Here is a 20,582-nt window from a genome sequence, read left to right as displayed (position 1 = left end):
TCAGAGTTCATTCAAGTTTCCAGTAGGCACAATGGGGAGTCCTTGATGATCACCTGGGACATTGAATAAAGACGCTAGAAGGGCAACACTTTAGTAGTTGAGCTGAACTATCAATTGGAAAGACTATTTCAGATCATCCCTAACAAATCTTAATAATAATATTCAAAAGGAACAATTTAAAGTCAAGTAATTTAATTACATAGCCACAGGAGTTGGCAAACTATTCCATAAAGGACCAGAGAGTAAATATTTTAGGCTTTGTAGGACACATATAGTTTTGTTCCATATTTTTCTTCTTAAAATAATTATTTTATAATGTATAAAGCATTCTTAGTTCATGGGCTGGACAAAAGAAATCATGGGCTGGATTTGGTCCACAAGTAATGTTTGCTGATTCCTGAACTAGCAGGACAAAACACAACAATCTTTATAAGAAGATAACAAAAAACCCCAAGCCATCAGTAATTTACAATGTCCAAAATCCAATCAAACATTAGCAGTAAAACATCCATAAGCAGGAAAATATAATCTATAACCAAGAGTAAAATTAATCAATAGAAAGAGATCCAGAAATTACAGAATTAGCAGTTAAGGATTTGAAAACAATTATAACTGTGTTTAAAGGAAAATGTGAGCAGAGTGAAAAGTGAAATAGAACATATAAAAAACAGAATCAAAGTATTCTAAAGATGAAATACATAACTAAAAAATTAATTTAATGGGATTCACAGCAGATGAGACACTACAAACAGCAAAGGATTAAAAAATAATTAACATTATTAGTATAACATTATAGTAAATTGTCTAATGTATATATACTTGGAACCCTGGGTAGGCTGGCAAAAAATATTTGAGGAGCTGAGTGCAATGGTGCATGCCTATAATCCCAGCTACTTGGGAGGCTGAGGCAGGAGGATCACAAGTTGGAAGTCAGCCTGGGCAACTTAGACCCTATTTCAAAATTTCAAAATGTAAAAAAGGGCTGGGATAGTAGCTCAGTGGTAGAGCACTCTTGGGTTCAATCTCCAGTACTGCAAAGGTAAAAATAAAAACATTGAAGAAGAAACAATGGCCAAAAGTATCTAAAATAAACCCACATATGAATAATCTGTGGGATTCTGAAATGAGATACTGTGTCTGATACTGCGCAAGTATCTGACGTGTGAATCAAAGAACCAAATAACAGTGCTGCGGATTTAGTTCAGTGGTAGAACACTTACCTGGCATGCACGAGGCCCTGGGTTCAATCCCCAGGACTGACACACACACACACACACACACACACACACAAAGCCACCAAATAGCAGTATAACTGTGTGTTACTTAACAACAGGGATTCATTTCTGAGAAATGCATCATTAGTTGATTTCCTGTTGTGTAAACATCATAGAGTATTATCTACAGAAACCTAGCTGATATAGTGCACTACACGCCTAGGCTCTATTGTATAGCTTAATGCTTCTAGGCTACACACCTGTACAGCATGTTACTGTACTGAATATCATAGGTAATTATAACACAATGATATCTAAACATATCTGAATGGTATCTAAACATATCTAAACAAAAATATATAGTAAAATATAATACAAAAGATAAAAAATGGTACATCTGTTCAGGAAACTTACCATGAATGGAGCTTATAGAACTGGAAGTGGCTCTGGGTGATTCATTGAATGATGAGTGAATGAGAAGGACGAGGCCATTACCATGTACTACTACAGAGTCCATGAACATTGAACACTCAGGCTACTAAATTTTAAAAAGTTTCTCTTTCTTCTATAAGAAGTTTAACCTTCCATTACTGTAACATTTTCACTCCTCAAATTTAAAGTTTTTAAAACTTTTTGAGTTTTTTTTGGTAAAAACAGCTTAAAACACACCTTGTATAGCTGTATGAAAACATTTCTTTATATTCTAATAAACTATTTTCTATTAACTATAAACTATATTCTATTTTTAGAAACTATTTTTATTTTTTAAACTATTTTGTTAAAACAAAGACACAATCACCTACACATGGTCAAAATTGTCAATATTACTGTCTTCCACCTCACACCTCATCCTGATGGAAGGTATTCAAGGATGTTAATGCCCACAGAACTGTCATTTCCTATGATAACAAGGCCTTCTTCTGAAATACCTTCTGAAGGACTTGCCTGAGGTTGTTTCACTGTTAACATTTTTTAAAATAAAGGGGGTACATTCTGAAATCATAATTGAAAGTATAGGATAGTAAATAAAACAGTAATAATCATTTATGATGATCATCAAGTATTATATAGCTAGGTAATTATATGTGGTATACTTTCTTTTCTTTTTTTTTTTTTTTGGTATACTTTCATATGACTGGCAGTTCAGTGGATTTGCTTACACCAGCATTGCCACAGACGTGGAAATGATGCATTGCACTATGCCATCATGATGGGCACAACATCACCAGGTGTCAGGAATTTTTTCAGCTGCATTATAAAATTATGGGACCTTTGTCATAATATGAGGTTCATCATTGACTGAAATGTCATTAAGGAGTGCATGACTATATCTTTAAGACTAGTATTTCATAAATGGCAAATTATCTGGATTCCAAATTGACCACATGTCTTTTACCTTATCTGGTCTTAAGCACCGAAGAATTATTATTTTCTGTAGTTCATTTAGATTCTTATCCAATGGTGCTGGAAATTTTGCATTGTGTGGCTCTTTACTGTTATAGATTTCCCGCCATTCCAGTATATGTTCACAAAAATGGATCCTAATGGAAAAAGATTAATAATTATTATTTTTATTGGGAAAGATTTTGAGAGATTGTTCAGAAAGGGGAAGAAACTGTAAGGGATCCCACGGAAACCACGGTGGACACAGGAAATCACATAAGGGAATTTATTAAGCAAACAAAGTATCTCCCTGCAGGGTAAGAGAGAAAATGAGAGGAAAAGAAAAAGGAAAGAGAAAGGGCATGCGCTAGAGAGAGTGGAAAGCGAGGAGGAGAAAGAAAGCAAGTTGAGGGAGAGAAAAGCAAGAGAGAAAAGATGGCGGATAGCTACCGTGAAGCAGTTGAATTCTGCCGGGCTAACAGGGGACCAATAATGGAGAAGGATACTTGCAAGCTGATTGATGAACCAATAGCTAGCTAGGATGTTCACAGACTGACAGTAGTTGGGAGGCAGGGAAAATGCCTGCAATAGAAAGGGCGGGGAGAGCAGCTTTGTACATTACAGAAACAAAAATGTTATAGAGTGTTGAAAAAAATCACTAGATTTCAGGAGTTGTAACTGAAGGGGAGCTGGAAAGTATACTCTAACCAGGAACAGAAATGAATAAAGGCAGCTGGCAGAATAGGAGAAGACATGGGAGAAGAAGCCACCAACAGAACCCTTGGTTCACAAACATGATTCTAATGAGAGGTTTAACAGATATCAGAGAGCCTATAGGACTCTGGCAATGGGCATGACAAGTCTCTGTTGACCTCATTGGGTACAACTGGAAGTTCTTCAGTATTGTATTTACCAGGTTATTATTTTTGGTCCTGAAAAGAAATGCTATTTTTTTTTTTTTTTTTTTTTTTTTTTGGCTAAGCCAGGAAAATGTTAAGTTTAAGGCCAGTCTGGGCAACTTAGCAAGACTCTGCCTCAAAATAAAAATTTTTAAAAAGAGCTGGGGATGTGACTCAGTGGTAGAACACCTACCTACCATGTGTGAGGTCCTGCATTCACTCCTCACCACCAAGCAAAAAACAAACAAATAAACAAACAAACAACTTTGCTTGCTTGCTCCCTGGATTAACAACTGCAACTACCTCATTAATAATATCTGGCAAAAGAAAATGCAGAGCAGAAGAATGTAGCTAGAGGAGAGGATAAGCAGGAAAACAAAGTAGACAGAATGGAATTTAATGCATCTTTCTTTCTACAAAATGATTTGTTGGGTTTTCTCAATGGATAGTCATTTAGCCCACAAGCTATGAGTGACAGGCGAACTGACCAGATGCAGAGCTTGGATCCCTCTGCTTTGGCAAGCAACTGATTTAACTTTATACTGAAAGATGTAGTGATCAGCTCTTCATCTCTTCATAGTATGGTATCATCAACCTGTGTGGCCCGAAGACCTCTACATTCAAAGTGCACCCAATGAAAAACTTTACTTCACCAACTAAAAGGTGATTCTGTGTGCTGGGTGCTGCTGAAATCACTTGGATTTCCATACTTTCCTGCACCTCATGGGACATACAGAGAGTACCAGGCTGTATCACTTTGCTCCCAGCACTGCTTTTCATCAGTAGTATCCCAGGCACAGACCAGTTTGACATGCTCTGCAATTTCCAGACCCCTGGTGCCTGATCCTGTACATGGTCCGTGAACATCCATCGAATAATTGCTTCAGTACTTGCTTGTCTTGGCAGCTCCATTGACTCTGAGCTATACTGAACTCATTGAGTCTTGGTCCAGCAATATGCTCTCATGACTGCTTTGCTGTTTAATGGCTATTGTTCTAGGGAGATCTTTGCCATTGACCTCCACTGTCAAAATCAAGGCAAGGGCTGGAAGGCCAACCTCCTTTTCCTTAACTCAGCAGTGACCTCTATGTTAATCCTCTAAGAAGAGCAACAACTGATGACATCAGACATGAATGGAAAGAAAGAAAAAGCTATGGCACCCAAGGGCCACTAAATGTATAGGGGATACAAAGGTCACATGAATGAGTATGTCCACCTGCCCCTGCACACGCACAAGAAAGAAGAAATTCTGGTGGCAGTGGGTGGGATGGTTACACAAAAATCTGCAGTCTCTACAATACCCACCAGCTCACAACCATACTTTTCCCATACCCTGCTTCCAAGGCACACAGTCCATGTTGATCTGCTCTTGTCTCTCTTCCAGAAGCACTAAGGGATATTTATGGTCATCTGGCAGGACCTTTACTGTTTTTCCTAAAGCTAATTCTGTAGGGTGTAGTCCAGAAGAATGTGATTTGACTTCAGGGAGTAAAGAATGGCTTATTTTTATTTCTCATGAGGCCATTTTAAGTGATACACAGATCCTATTTAATTGGTTGCTGGGGGCAAGGTGCAGTTTTATGTGAAGACACTTCAATGAAGTAATTTCAGTTAAGTAAATAATTGAAATTCTTTGTCATAAAAGGTACTTATTTCCTTCTGGAATTTGAATAGCATCTCCCCAGCACACATTTTTTTTTTAATAAAAAAAGTCTTTTCTAAGAACGGAAGATTGACAAGAACCAAAACAACCAAATTAGAGCTTCTTCTTTTACCAGAAGCCCTTTGGAGAAGCCTAATGATGAAACTGATGAGATTGAGTTTCAATGCCTGCCTCCCAGGAAGACATGCATCTGTACTTGAGAAAGTCAGCTGGAGTGGAGTAGAAAATGGCAGTCATTTCTCAATGTTTACAAAAATTTTTAAGGTTTAAGTTTGAAATTTAAAACTTCTTCTCAATCTCACTATCAACAGTAGATCTTTGGAACTCTTCTTTTATTGCCATTCAGAGGCACTGAAAAGGAAGATAGTTCTTTACAATGAAAGAAGTTTTAAATAATCTTTAACCTGCCTTTGTTGGGGCACCTTCCAGAATGGAAGGTATACCAGCTCCTGCTTTTATAATGGTAATCTGAATATCAGATTCAAGGGTACAGGGTCAAAGAAATTGACTTTGACCTTTTGTAATACAGGAGTTACATAGGAGCTACATAGGAGTTATATCTGTATATATAATGTTACAGAGCCTGTCTTTCTACCAACCAATAAAGTAAAAAGAACCTTGAAAAAAATCACTAGCCAGGTACAGCAGCACATGCCTATAATCCCATCGACTCAGGAGGCTGAGGCAGGATCGAGAATTTGAAGCCAGCCTCAGCAATTTAGTGAGGCACTAAGCAACTCAGTGAGACCCTGTCCTAAATAAAATACAAAACAGGGATTGGGATGTGACTCAGTGGTTGAGTGCCTGAGTTCAATCCCCAGTACCGACCAAAAAAAAGCCAAAACAAAACAAAACAAAAAAACCACTAAATTACTGATCTACTCATTACTATTCAAAGTTAAATCATCAAATGTAAACAATTACTTGAGTTCTTTGAAGGCAGGAAATTCACTTGCTCGACAAATTTCTTCCCAACTTTTATCCTGTAGCCAAGTTGGATCGGGATTTTTCTCAGCAGCCTTAAGACTTACTCCTCCAGTTAAAAGAAACATCAGTTCCTGGTATTCAATTTCTTTCTTTGCCCTGTATTCCAAAAATAAGGACTGTTGTAAATGGCTGTTGTAAACTTGAAAGACATCAACTTTTACTTTATAAGCCTGGATGGAATAACTGGGGCTGTACTTAATTTCCTGCTGTAAACAACAAGAAAACTAGACAAAATTAATGAGACTGTTTTATGGAAGATTTTTAATAGCCAGTGTAGAAATGTGGCCACTGAGAGAAGAGAGAAAAATAAAGTGACTCATAAGATTGCCTGAGCCCTTTACCAAGTACCACTTTCCAGATTGCAGGGTACAGAGACAGTCAAAATCAAACCTTGGTGGTTTTCTTGAGTTGAGGAGACAGAATTTAGAGTTATGGTGGGCCTAAGATGACTGGATTTGTTGGCAGATTATCAGAAAGGAGGAGATTAATTGAAAAGAAAATCTGTATAGATGCTCTTTTGCTTCTATTGGAATACTAAGGAATGTAAGAGTAGGGCAAAATCCCAGGACATCAGGCAAAGAATTGGAATCCATACACTGAATAGCTTTCAGAGACCACACAGTAATGAGAGATATGACTTCTTCCCAAGCAGAGATGAATCTTTGCTCAACAGCAGAGGAATTCAGTGGTGACATGAGGGGTTATCTTAGTAGTGATGCTAACCTAGCTTTAGAATAAAGGCTACTTCAAAATTTCCATAAAAAACCTTTAAAACAAGTCTTTAAAAGATCAAACTAATATAGTGGCAACTTAACTACCTGTCAAAGTAAAGTTCAAAGCTCTTTAAAAGAATACTAAAATTCTAGCATTTACTAATATATTCACAACAATCAGAAGGAGAAAAATCAGTGAATATATATGTAATAGGGGCTTGGAGTCTACTTTTGTTAAAAAGCAAGGACTCTTCACTTGGTCCTGAGGATGTCTGATGGGTAACTAAAAGCAGGAAAAAAGTATGGCATCTCTGCCTTCATACTACGTTGGTCTCCTTTTTGCTGCCTTAAACTTTGAGTGAGATTCCTGTTCAAATCTGCATGTAGACATGTTAATCACTTGAGTATCTTTATAAAAATTGGTAATACAAGGTTGATAAACTCTAAATTTGCCTCACCTCTCCTGACTTCTTTTATAACTAAAACACCAAGGAAAGAATAACTAAGATATTTTCAAGATTCTAAGACAAGTGAGACATGCCAGCAGATCAACCTGTGATGGCACTATTCCACTATGTGGAAGAAACTATCTTATGACAGGAACTGAGGCTGCTCCCCTAAGCAAAAGCAATGTAGAAAAACAATCGTTTCTCAAGTGATAACAACCTCACCAGAACCAGAAGGACCTTATAGAACCAGATATGAGATAATTATCAACCAGACCACAGTTCTGACCAAGACTGCTTAAATATGCATACTTCTTATCCCCTGCTTCTGTCCCTTCCTTATTTAATCTTGAATTTCTTATTGGTATCCCTAAAGACAAGGCTCAGAACCCTGGTCCCCCTTGTCTTTGCAGGATAGCTATACTGAATAAATTCCTTTTCAATTCACCATTACTATTTCTGCTTGATTTGGGAGCAAGTGGCCAGATCAGGTCTATTAGGATTCCCCACAGTGAGGCCATACAAGTAAAATGTATTAAAAAAATAAAAACAAGTATAGGTGGGGAGAAATGAAAGTATACTATTGCAAGTTGTTATACTTCATATACATAAATGAAATATATAATTTTATTTTATTTTTATACTTCACATATATGAAGTATAAGAAGAATACTTTTAGTATGTACTATAGAAATATAATGGATTATTGTCCTAATACTAAATAAAGGTGTAATTTTAACTGGAAATATACTATAACATAAAAAGGTATACTATAATCTAAATAAACCACTGAAATAATAGAATAAAAATTATAGCTATCATATCAACAAAGGGGAAGAAATGGAATGATTGCAAAATAATTCAAAGAAAAACAGAAAATGAGGAAATGTAAAACAAAAAAAACCAAAATCAAAACAAACTATGATGGTAGACTTAAACATAACCACATCTATATTACATTAAATGTAAAGGGTCTCAACAATCTCACTCTCTTTCAAAGGTAGTTATTATAAGATTGGATAAAAGAACCAGGACCTAAACCACATGCTGCCTACAGAAACAAAGTTTAAATGTAAAGACATAAATAGATGAAAAGAAATGGAAGAGTATAAATTACAGAAATACTAACCAAAAGAAAGTTTGAGGAGCTCTGATATTAGACAAAATAAATTTAAAAGAAAAGGATATCACCACAGATAAATGAGGTCAAATCAATTTATCAAGAGGATATAATGACGAAATATTTATACATCTTACAAAAGAGCATCACAGCACAAAGCAAAATGGAAAAAAGCTGCAAGAAGAAATCTCTATAGAGACTGCAACACCTCTCTTGATAATTAATTGTAAAAATAGACTGAAAATAAATAAGAAGATGGAACACTTAAAAACCATCATGAGCCACTTGACATTTACAGGACACTCCACCCAGAAATAGTAAAAATAAAAGTACTTTTCAAGGGCACACAGATAGACCATATTCTTCACTGTACAGTAAGTCTCATTAATAAAATTCTAGAATGGGCAAACTATGGAGAATGATAGGCAGACTGCTGGCTACCTGGGGCTAGGATTAAGAGTGGAAGAAGGCAGCTCTTTTGGGAAGTCATCATTGGCTGTTGGAAGTCATTCACTCCCCGCTTCCCCCTCCCTAATCCTTTTAAGTCCCCTACTTTTCCCCACCAGTATTCTAAGTTTTAAAGAGAAGTCTAAATGGTTAAGATGTTAACTATTAAATAATCTTTAGATTTACAGCACCTAGCACCCAACCAATGACCTTTGTAATGCCCCTCCTAAGTCCTTAGCCAGTGGAGGTAGAAGTTCTTTCCCTTGTTCCTTACCAGAGAAAAACAAGGGAAACAACCTGTATGACAAAGACTCTGTGGGCAGTCTCCCTGCCCTGCTCCTCCTTTCCCTTCACTGTAAGAACCCTTTCAACTCTGCGGTCACCCAAGATGGAGCTTTAGGTGGTATTGTTTCTATCTTCCTAAGCTTGGTGGCCTTTGAATACATCTGATTCCTTCCTAAGAACCCTCATTTCTTGAATGTTGGCCTTTGAGCAATGGGTAGCCCAAATCTTTGACTCTGGTAAAAAGAGCAGGAACTTGCTAAATGGGAACAGGGAAATTTTTTTTGGATCATAGAAATGTTCTAAAATGAAATTGTAGTAATGATTGCACAAATAAAAAATATACTAAAAACATTTAACTGGATTCTTACAAAGGGTGAATTGCATAGATATGTAAATTATAGCTCAAAAATAAAGCTAAAAAAGGAGATTTTTATCAAGTGATTTCCACTTATATATTATTAACAGAAAAAGTGCAAAAGAATACCTATAATGTATTGCTTTGTGTAAGAAAGGAAAGTAAGAAAAATTGACATATATTTGCTTAGTTTTATAATAACTTAAATTTAGAATTAAATAAATGGATTTAGTGCCAGATTACATATACCTAAGAAAGAATTATTGCACACAAAAAAAATAAAACTTGGAGAAACAATAGAATAAAAAAAATATAGAAGAGAGGGTAAGAGACTGGGAATGGATAAGACAATCTAAGACATATGTAACTAGAAAGAGAGAGAGACTGAAGCAGAATCAATATTTGAAAAAATTATGACTATTTTTCAAAACAGTTGATGTTAAGTAGTAGATTCAAGAAGACCTGTAAATTCCAAGCAGAATAATAAAAATAAAAATAGACTCTTAGAAGTTAGTATGGTAATTACCTCTGGGGAGGAAGCAAAGATTAGTAGAGATTAGGAAAAAGTACCAGGGGGCTTTTAGAAAAATACAGGTAATTTCTACTTCTTGGTGTAGGTGATAATTACATGGGTTTGTTTACTATAATAATTCATCAAATTGATATTTTATTCTAAATACAATTATACATCAATTTTTAAAAAACATGTTTAGGGACATAATACTAAAACCTCTAAAAACTAAAACTAAGTAAAAAGAAACTTTAAAAACATCTTGAGATAAAAGGCACCTTATTTTCACAGGCAAAACAATTTATAACATTGGAAGTTAGCAAACGGTGAGTAGTTTCAAAGTGCCAAAAGAAAATTCTAGGCCTAGCACCTGTATACTTCAAGAACAAAAGTAGCAATGACTTCACACACAAGAGAACTAATAGATTTCATGATCAGCAGACATACTAATGAAATCCTGGAAAGTGTTTTCAGGTAGAACAGGTCTCACATGGAAACTTCAAAGAAATGGCAGCAACCAAAAGGGTAAATATATGAGTAAATTTAAATGATTTACTTTATCAATAATAAAAAAATCTTATTGAGATTAAAACACAGAATATAGATAACAACTGTCAAAATAGATGGGGTAAACTGAGTTAAAATGTTCTAAGTCTTTGTATGTCTGAGAAAAGAGTATAAGTAGCAAAAATAATTACACTATAATATTGGATGATGCATGTTGTAATTTTTATGTTAATCACTAAAAGATGAGTAAGAAAGAACATAGCCACAAAAGTAAAAGAGAAGAAGACCTGAGGGAGAAGCTAAAAATTATCTTTATAAAAAGACAAGAAAGGAACTTCTAATTTCAGGTCCAACATATAACAAATTTGAAAGTTATTAATCCCATCCTTACAAGAAAGAAGTTGAACTGAAAGTCAACAATTCTTCTTAGAGAATTGAGGTCATAGGGTTAACTTTTTATCCACCTCCCCAAATTGGAGAAATAGGTGGAAACAGAGAATTAGAAATTATCTGAGCACAAGTTCAGTTGAAACTTCCAAAGAATGAACACTGATAAAGGGATATTTAGGTTGTAATTGGTGAGTTACTAGAGACTTAGTGCATACAAGTCTGAGATTTAAAAATTCACAGGCCAGTGCTGACAATATAGCCCATCTCGTAGGGTGCTTGCCTAGCATGCGGAAGGACCTGCGTTCAAATCCCCAGCACCGCAGGATGGGGGGAAAAAAGTAAAAATTCCCAGGTCAATAAGGTGTCTCCAAGGATCAAAAGAAAATATACTTAGAGGTAAACGAGAATACCAATACTACATACCAAAATCTCTGGGACACTGTGAAGGCAATATTAAGAGGAAAGTTCATTGCACTGAGCTTATTTACCTAAAGAATAAAAAGTCAACAAATAAATGACCTAACATTACAGCTCAAAGCCCTAGAAAAAGAACAAATCAATACCAAAAACAGTAGAAGACAGGAAATAATGAAAATCAGAGTTGAAATCAATGAAATTGAAACAAAAGAAACAATTTAAAAAATTGACAAAACAAAAAGTTGGTTCTTTGAAAAAAATCAATAAAATTGAAAAACCCCTAGCCACACTAACAGAGAAAAAGAGAGAAAACCCAAATTATTAAAATATGTGATGAAAAAGGAATTATCACAATGAACACAACTGAAATACTGAAGATAATTAGAAACTACTATGAAAATTTATATTCCAATAAAATAGAAAATATTGAAGACAGTGACAAATTTCTAGAGACATATGATCTACCTAAACTGAATCAGGAGGTCATACATGATTTAACAGAACAATTTCAAGTAATGAAATAGAAAATGCCATTAAAAGCCTACCAATTAAGAGAAGCCCAGCACAGGGTCCAAGGAACAACATGACCAGTGTGTTCTTACCATCTCCTCTGGCCAGTGGCACAACCTTTCCTGGTTCTGCTCTGCCCTCTTAGTTTAGAAGGGAGGTTTAGAAGTGAGGAGCTGAGAAGGTTGGCCTACTCAGTGCTCTGGCCTGCTGAAGCTGAATAGGATAGATTGGTTCAGTCTGGAAGTTAGAACCCAGCAGGAGCCATCATGACTTAGCATCCCATTTGTGGGGTTTGCAGAAAGAGCCATATGCAATCAACTCCACTAATTCAATTAAAACTTCCTTGTCGTTTGTCCAAAAAAAAAAAAAAAAAAAAAAAGGAAAAAGAAAGAAAGAAAAAAGAAAAGCCCAGGACCAGACAGATTCTCAGCCAAGTTCTACAAGAACTTCAAAGAAGAATTAACACCAATTATTCCATGAAATAGAAAAGGAGGGAACCCTTCCAAACTCATTCTATGAGGTTGATATCACCCTGATACCAAAATCAGACAAAGACACATCAATGAAAGAAAACTGCAGACCAATATCCCTGATAAACATAGATGCAAAAATTCTCAATAAAATTCTGGCAACTTGCATACAAAAACATATTAAAAATATAGTGCACCATGATCAAGTGGGGTTCATCCCAGGAATGCAGGGTTGGTTCAACATATGGAAACCAATAAATATAATTCATCATATCAATATGCTTAAAAACAAGAATCGTATGATCATCTCAATAGATGCAGAAAAAGCATTTGACAAAATATAGCACTCCTTCATGTTCAAAACACTAGAAAAACTAGGGATAGTAGGAACATACCTCAACATCATAAAAGCCATATATGCTAAACCCCAGATCAACATCATTCTAAATGGAGAAAAATTGAAAGCATGCTCTCTAAAAACTGGAACAAGACAGAGATGCCCTCTTTCCCCACTTTTATTCAACATTGTCCTTGAAACTCTAGCCAGAGCAATCAGAAGAAAGAAATCAAAGGTATATAAATAGGTAAAGAAGAACTCAAACTATCACTATTTGCTGATGATATGATTCTATATTTGGAAGAGTCAACAAATTCCACCAAAAATCTTCTAAAACTAATAAATGAATTCAGCAAAGTAGCAGGATATAGAATCAATACTCATAAGTCAAATGCATTCCTACACATCAGTAATGAATCCTCTGAAAGAGAAATGAAAAACACTACCCCATTCACAATTGCCTCAAAAAAATAAAATACTTGGGAATAAATCTAACAAAAGAAGTGAAAGACCTCTACAATGAAAACTACAGAACACTAAAAAAATGAAATTGAAGAAGACCTTAGAAGATGGAAAGACCTCCCATGCTCCTGGATAGGCAGAATTAATATTGTCAAAACAACCACAATACCAAAAGTGTTTTGCAAATTTAATGCAATTCTTATTAAAATCCCAGTGACATTCTTCATAGAACTAGAAAAAGTAATCATGAACTTCTTTTAGAAAAATAAGAGATCCAGAATAGCCAAAGCAATCCTTAGCAAAAAAAGTAATGCAGGAGGCATCACAATAACAGACTTCAAACTACAGAGCTATAATAATAAAAACAGCATGGCACTGGCACAAAACCAGACATGTTGACCAATGGTACAGAATAGAAGACACAGAGACAAACCCACATAAATACGAATATCTCATACTAGATGAAGGTGACAAAAACATTCACTGGAGAAAAGATAGCTTATTCAACAAAGACTGCTGGGAAAACTGGAAATGCACATGTAACAAAATGAAATTAAACCCTTATCTCTCACCCTGCATGAAACTCAACTCACTGTAGATCAGACTTGAGCACTAGAACAGATATCCTGTGACTACTAGAAGAAAAGTATGCCCAAATCTTCACCATGTCAGCCTAGGAGCTGATTTCCTTAACAAGATCCCTAAAATGCAAGAAGTTAAATTGAGAATCAATAAATGGAATGGATTAAAACTAAAAAGTTTCTTTTCAGCAAAAGAAACAATCAATAATGTGAAAAGAGAGTCTACAGGTTGGGAGAAAATCTTTACCACACACACCTCAGATAAAGCATTAATCTCTAGGATATATAAAGAACTCAAAAACCTTAACACCAAAAAAATAATAATAATAACCCAATCATTAAATGGACTAAGGAACTGAACAGACACTTCACAGAAGAAGATACAATCAACAAATATACAAAAAAATGTTCAACATCCCTAGTAATTAGAGAAATGCAAATAAAAACTACCCTAAGATTTGATCTCACTCCAATCAGATTAGCAATTATCAAGAATACAAGCAACAATAAATGTTGGCAAGGATGGGAATGCAAATTAGTACAACCATTATGGAAAGCAGTATGTAGATTCCTCAGTAAACTTGGAATGGAACCACTGTTTGACCCAGTTATCCCACTCCTCAGTTTATACCCAAAGGATTTAGAATCAACATACTATAGTGACATAGCCACATTAATGTTTATAGAAGCTCAATTCACCATAGTTAAAATATGGAACCAACCTAATTGCCTTTCAACAGATGAATGGGTGAAGAAAATGTGGTACACATACAAAATGGGATATTATTCAGCCTTAAAGAAGAATGAAATTATGGCATTTGCTGGTAAATGGATAGAGTTAGAGAATATCATGCTAAGTGAAATAAGCCAAACCCCCCAAAAACAAAGACTTAAGTGTTTCTCTGATATGTGAATGCTAATTCACAATGTTGTGGGGGATAGGGAAGAATAGAGTTACTTTAAAATAGGTAGAGAGTAGTGAAGGGAGGGGAAGTGGTATAGGGGAAGGGGTGTGGGGGTAGGAATAACAGTACAGTGAAACAGACATTATTACCTCTTGGACATATATGACTGCATGACAAATGTGATCTCAGAAAACTGAGAGATTATACTCCATTTATATATGATCTATCAAAATGTATAAATGTGAGCTGGGGTTGTGACTCAGTGGTAGAGCACTTGCCTAGCACATGTAAGGCACTGGGTTTGATCCTCAGCACCACATAAAAAAAATAAATAAAAAGGTATTGTGTTCATCTACAACTAAATTTTTTTAAAAAAAACGTATAAATGCATTCTACTTTCATGTATAACTAATTAGAATAAAATTAAAAATTAAAAATTAAAAAAATTAATGAGTCATTGTGACATTAAAAGACTGTAAATGAATAATTAAGTCAAAGGAGCTGATCAGCAAAGCCTATATATTGCATGAGTCCAACTATATAACACTCTAAAGAAGGCAAAACTATGAAGATAGTAAAAGGAAAAATGATTGCCAGGGGTTAGGAAGGAGGGGAGGCTGAATCTGCACAAAAGAATTTTACAGAAGTGAAACTATTCCCTCTGCTACTATAATAATGGATACATATAACCATGTATTAGTAAAGTCTGAAGCACAATATTGAGAGTGAACCTTGATATAAGCTGTGGACTTATTTATGGGTGATAACATTATATTAATGTAAATCAAGGATTGTAACAATTACACCACTCTGAGAAGTTTTGTTAGTGAGGGAGATTATTTAAAATCTCTAAACTTTCTGTTCATGTGTGATGTGCATCTTGAACTTCTCTATAAAAATTAAGGCTTAAAAATGATGTGTAAGACAGGAAAGTACAAAACACTATGGAGTAAAACAAAGAACTAATTAAGGAAATGGAGTGACACACTATGTCCTTGGGGAATACTCGGCAAAATTGTTAACTTTCCACAAAATTATAATTCCCTATAATTTCCAATGTATTCCTAATCAAAACTCTAACAGGTTGCTGAGTATCTTTATATTTAGGACTTTACAGGATGATTCTAAATTTTAAATGGAAATAAAGGAAGAAGATGAGACGAAACTATCATATATTGAGACTTTTTAAAAGACTACTTATAAAGACATGAATGGAACTGAATAAAAAGTGCAGGAACAGCTCTCGATATATGTGTATTTATTGCAAAGGTGGCACTACAGAGCAATGGGGAAAAGGTAGTCTTTTCAAGAAGTGGATAACTATGGAAAAAAAAATGTGAAAACTGGTTTCTATTTTAGACCATGAACACAAATCAGTTTCATGTGGCTTAATGATCTAATTGTAAAAGGCAAGTAATAATTTCAAGATGATTTTGTATGAGAATATCCTCATAATATTGGGCTAAGGAAAGGATTTTCCCTAAGCACAGTCCATAAGTAAGATGATATTAAAATTAAGAATTTGTGTTAAATAAAAGCCAGCATTAAGAGAATAAAAAAGCAAGCTGAAGAGCAAGTAACAATTTGCCATATCTTATTGTCAAGGGATTGTATTTATCCTATGTAAAGAACTCATACAAATCAATAGGAAAGACTCAACACCCAAAAGAAAATAAGGGCAAGTGATGTGAACAGTCATACTACAATAGATTTTCAAATGCTCTAAAAATGTATAAACAAATGTTTAACTTCATTGGTCATCAGAAAAATGTAAATAAAACCATGATGCAATGAAATTTATCACATACCAAAATACATTTTAAAAATGACAATACAAAATGTTGGTGTGTATGTGGAGCAAAGGAATGCTCAAACTGTTAATGGGATGGAAATGGTATGATCATTCTGAAAAACAGTTGCAAATTTCTAGGTACCTGCCTATATGTGCACCAAGATCTATATCCAACAATGTTCATAGCACAATTGTTTACAATAAACCAAACTGGAAACAACTCAAATGTTCAAGAATAGAACAGATGAACTTTAATGTATTCTTAGAATACTATAAAGCAATCTAAACAAATAAATGACAGCTTCACAAATAAATGAGTTTCATGAAACAACATGGATGAATCTCAAATAACATTGAGGGCTGGAGAGGTAGCTCAGCTGGTAAAGTGCTTGCCTCACAAGCACAAGGCCCTGAGTTTGATCCCCAGTACTGCAAAAATAAATAAATAAATAAATAAATAAACAAGCAAACAACACTGAGGAATGTCTTATCTCATAAAAATAATGTTGAGGAAAAATATCCAGATAAATGAATACATGTAATGTGCTTTCCATTTATATAAAAGTAAAATTAAATTTCAGTGTTAGCCTTGAGGATAGTAGTTATCTTTGGAGAAAGTATGGGGACGGCAACTAAGTAGCACAGAGGCACTTTAGAGATGATGGGAATGTTCTGTTTCTTGACCCAATTTTCCCTGTGTAAGAATTTAGTAGGTTTTTTATTACCTTTTGTGAACTTTGATGTATTATACAAAATTTAAAAATCAAATAAACATCAGAACACAAATATTGTAGAAGACATTATTATCAATTAAGGGCACAATTAAAATCATGAATTAGATCAAGCAAAATACAATATCCTTCTCTGAGAAGCCATCTTTACACATTAAATTTTCAAGTTAGGGTTTTAAAATTAGTGAATTAAGAAAAAGCAAGTAACTTACAGGAGAAGATTCGCACATAATAAAAAGGAAAATAACAATTTGTCCTTCTCAAATAGTGATCGGCAAATATTACAATATAAGTTGTACGTGAAGTGGTCATTTAGATACCGTAGGCGTTTTTCCAAAATTTTGGATTTATTACTAAAAGGTTAAAGAAAAGGAAAACATATTGTCAAACAAACCTAAATAAAAATAAGTAACATTAATAAGCATATAAACTGTTTAATTTCATCAAAATACTCACCATTAAAGACATTTGAAATCACACACATATACACACATATACAAATGAATATAAAACTGGTGAAATCTGAATAAGTCTATGGATTGCACCAATATTAATTTCTTGTATGCAATATTGGAATATAGTTATGTAACAGGTTACCCTTGCAGAAACAGTGAAGAAGCACATGGGACCTCCATGTACTTTTTTTTTGAACGTGTGTGGTTTGCAACTTCTTGTGAATCTGTATTTCAAAATAGTTTTTTAAAATGAAGTACGATTCTGTGAAAAAACAAAATATGTTTTATACCATCTCTCTGTTTTCAAAATTCTAAGTACCTTATTTTACCCTCAAATGACTGAAAACAATCAGTTAATTGAAAAAAAATCACCACTACCTACTGAATTTGTTAGTTAGAGAAATGTAAGCAGTAGAGCTGGAAGGGAAATGGGTGTAGTTATAAAAGAGCAGCATGGGGGATCCTTGTGGTGATGAAAATGTACTTTATCTTGACTGTATTAATCTCAATATCCTGGTTGTTATATTGTTCTATATGTTTTCAAAGTGTTACTATTGGGGAAACTGGGTAAAGGGTACAGGAGATCTGTATTATTTCTTATAATCTCATATGAATCTACATTTATCTCAAAGTTAAATTTTGATTAAAGAATACTACTTGGTCCACAGGAATGGAGTTGAAGGGTTGGGTACTGACACTTGTCTGAATGGACCTTTTTCCACAGGATTGACTTTTTAAGTCATTAATGGTTTATATATTCAAACATAATAAAGTCAACAAAGATGAAGGGAAACCCTGAAATAAAGTATAAAAATAAGAAAATTAGCCTAACTATATTTCATATGAATAACATCATCACGCTAAAGGGGAAAATAACAAATCCACATTAACTTTTATATATATTATTTTATATCTAAAAACAAAAAAACAGTTTTTGTGTAGACATATTCATTGAATGCTCTTTGAGCAAAATTACTGGATCAAATGGCAAATCTGTTTAATATTTTGTGGAACTTTCAATGTGGCCATGCTATTTTAAAATCCCACCAGTAGTGTATAAGAATTTCAATTACTCCATATCCTTACTGTGAAACTTATGTTTGACATTTATGTCAATTCTTCAACTTAAACTTTCTCTATCATGTGCTTTATGTAAATTCAAATTCCAAAATGCAACTGGGACATCTTAAGAAATTTTAATCACTTAAGATTTTTCTCCAAAGAACTCATGAAGAAAGAAATTTCCTATAGCATATTTAAATCACATTTTAATTCTATCAAATCACATTTTAATTCTATTTAATGAGTATAGCTGTTACTAAATATTAGAAATTGTTATAAATACTTTGTAAACACTATCTCATTTAATTCTTATAACAACCCTGAAAGGGGGGTACTACTATTATCTCTGTTTTAAGGGTAAGGAAACTTGAGATGACAATAGAACCATTAACTGACTTGCCTGTGGTCATGTAGATAGTATGTGGGAAACCTTGAGATTTAATCCGTGACTCCAAAATCTGTGTACATTTATTAATTGAGTAAAGGGAAAATATCCAGCAAACTGACAGAAATGTGGGACTGAAGGCTTTTAGAGACCTCATGGTTAGAGGAGAATAAATTGGAGTTGTCAGCAAAAATAAATCATGTGCATTTTAAAAAATATTTAAAAGAAATAAAAAGGCTAAAGCTAATCCCTTTATGCCTAAATCTTAAGAAATAAAATACCTTAAGGTAGGAAGACTTTAATTATCTTTTTTTGGTTCTTTTATTTTCTTCTGCCTTCCTTCCCTCACTTTTCCATAATGATTTTAATGATTTATAATTACATTTCAAAAGTTATTAGAAACAGATTTTTTTCTTTAGGTACTTGGGATCAAATTCAGGATCTCTTGCATGCCAGGCCAAGTGCTCTCCACAAAGCTACATCCCCAGACATTTTTTCCCCTTCTTTTCTTTAAAAAATAATTTCATTTTGAGACAGGGTCTCATTAAGTAGCCCAAACTGGCCTTGAACTTGTTTTCCTCCTGGTCTCAGTCTCCCTGGTAGGTAGGATTACAAGTGTATGCCTCTGTATCTAGCTAAAAGTTATATTTTTTTAAATGGAAAGAATAGTGAAAATTCAACCTAGGGAGGATGGATGAAGCAAGAAAAGGTTTACCTGTCATGAATAGAGTTGATATAAAGATTCACAAACCAGATGAGAGAGTACTGGTACATGGGATCAATGTTAGCCAGATCTGCAATGCTAAAGAATAACACTGATGAATGTTTAGCTATGGGTCTGTAACCTTCTCGAGACTCTGCTATTTTTAGTTCCGTTTTTTCTGCAATCTAGAAGAGAAAAATTGAGGTTAGAAATAAGGAACGTATTTTAATTATGTACTTTTCATATAACCAAGTTTATATTTTAAGCAAATGACCCTTAACTCAATGAAAAATTATATGAATTTAACTCAAGTACAGTTTACCAAAAAGGGTTTTATCATGCTAAAATCTAGAGAGAAGGAAGAGCGAGGGAATGAAGAGAAGAAATTAAGATTTTGATTTTAAATTTAACAGATTAAAGGCATGATTAGCCACAATTTATTTTTTATTTGAGAAACGCCAGAGCTAACAATCTTTGCTCATTCTCTACTTGACTCTGACATGTGTCTATTATTTGCCCCCTTTTGTTTAATAGGTCAAAGACAGATGGGGTAGGGAGACACAGCTAGAGAGCAAAGTACATGTATGTATGTTTAAGATGTTAATGTGTACTAGAACCCAGCACAAAGTCTGGTTGATGGTTTTATACATTAAGAACATTTTTTTCAACTACTTTCTCATATGTTTAACTGTTCTAGACTTAGATAATCAACACAAAGGAAAATTTTCTCCAAAATAATAACACTTCACTTGACAACTTAATCTGATAGTTTGATATTTTATGGGAATAAAAGGCCCAGGGCACTGTTCTAACCTACTTTCCTTTCTTTGGTATCGTTATCTACTGACTCTG

At 34.2% G+C, this 20,582-nt stretch overlaps 1 protein-coding gene across 1 annotated transcript in view; it reads right to left on the bottom strand.

Annotated features, from left to right (window-relative positions):
* The window catches only part of Dnah12 (dynein axonemal heavy chain 12), a 273,790-nt gene that overhangs the window by 28,604 nt on the left and 224,604 nt on the right, over nt 1-20,582 (bottom strand). The window contains exons 59-62 of the mRNA XM_047531915.1: nt 19,743-19,915; nt 17,338-17,478; nt 6,084-6,242; nt 2,611-2,755 (exon numbers count right to left, since the gene is read on the bottom strand). Of these exons, the coding sequence (XP_047387871.1) occupies nt 2,611-2,755; nt 6,084-6,242; nt 17,338-17,478; nt 19,743-19,915 (618 nt within the window). The remainder of the gene's footprint in view (nt 1-2,610; nt 2,756-6,083; nt 6,243-17,337; nt 17,479-19,742; nt 19,916-20,582) is intronic.

Source organism: Sciurus carolinensis, chromosome 17 (genome assembly GCF_902686445.1).
Source record: "Sciurus carolinensis chromosome 17, mSciCar1.2, whole genome shotgun sequence".
NCBI classification, from domain to species: Eukaryota; Metazoa; Chordata; class Mammalia; order Rodentia; family Sciuridae; genus Sciurus; species Sciurus carolinensis.
Note: the sequence above shows the minus strand (reverse complement) of the source record. Positions and strands in the feature narration are given on the sequence as shown.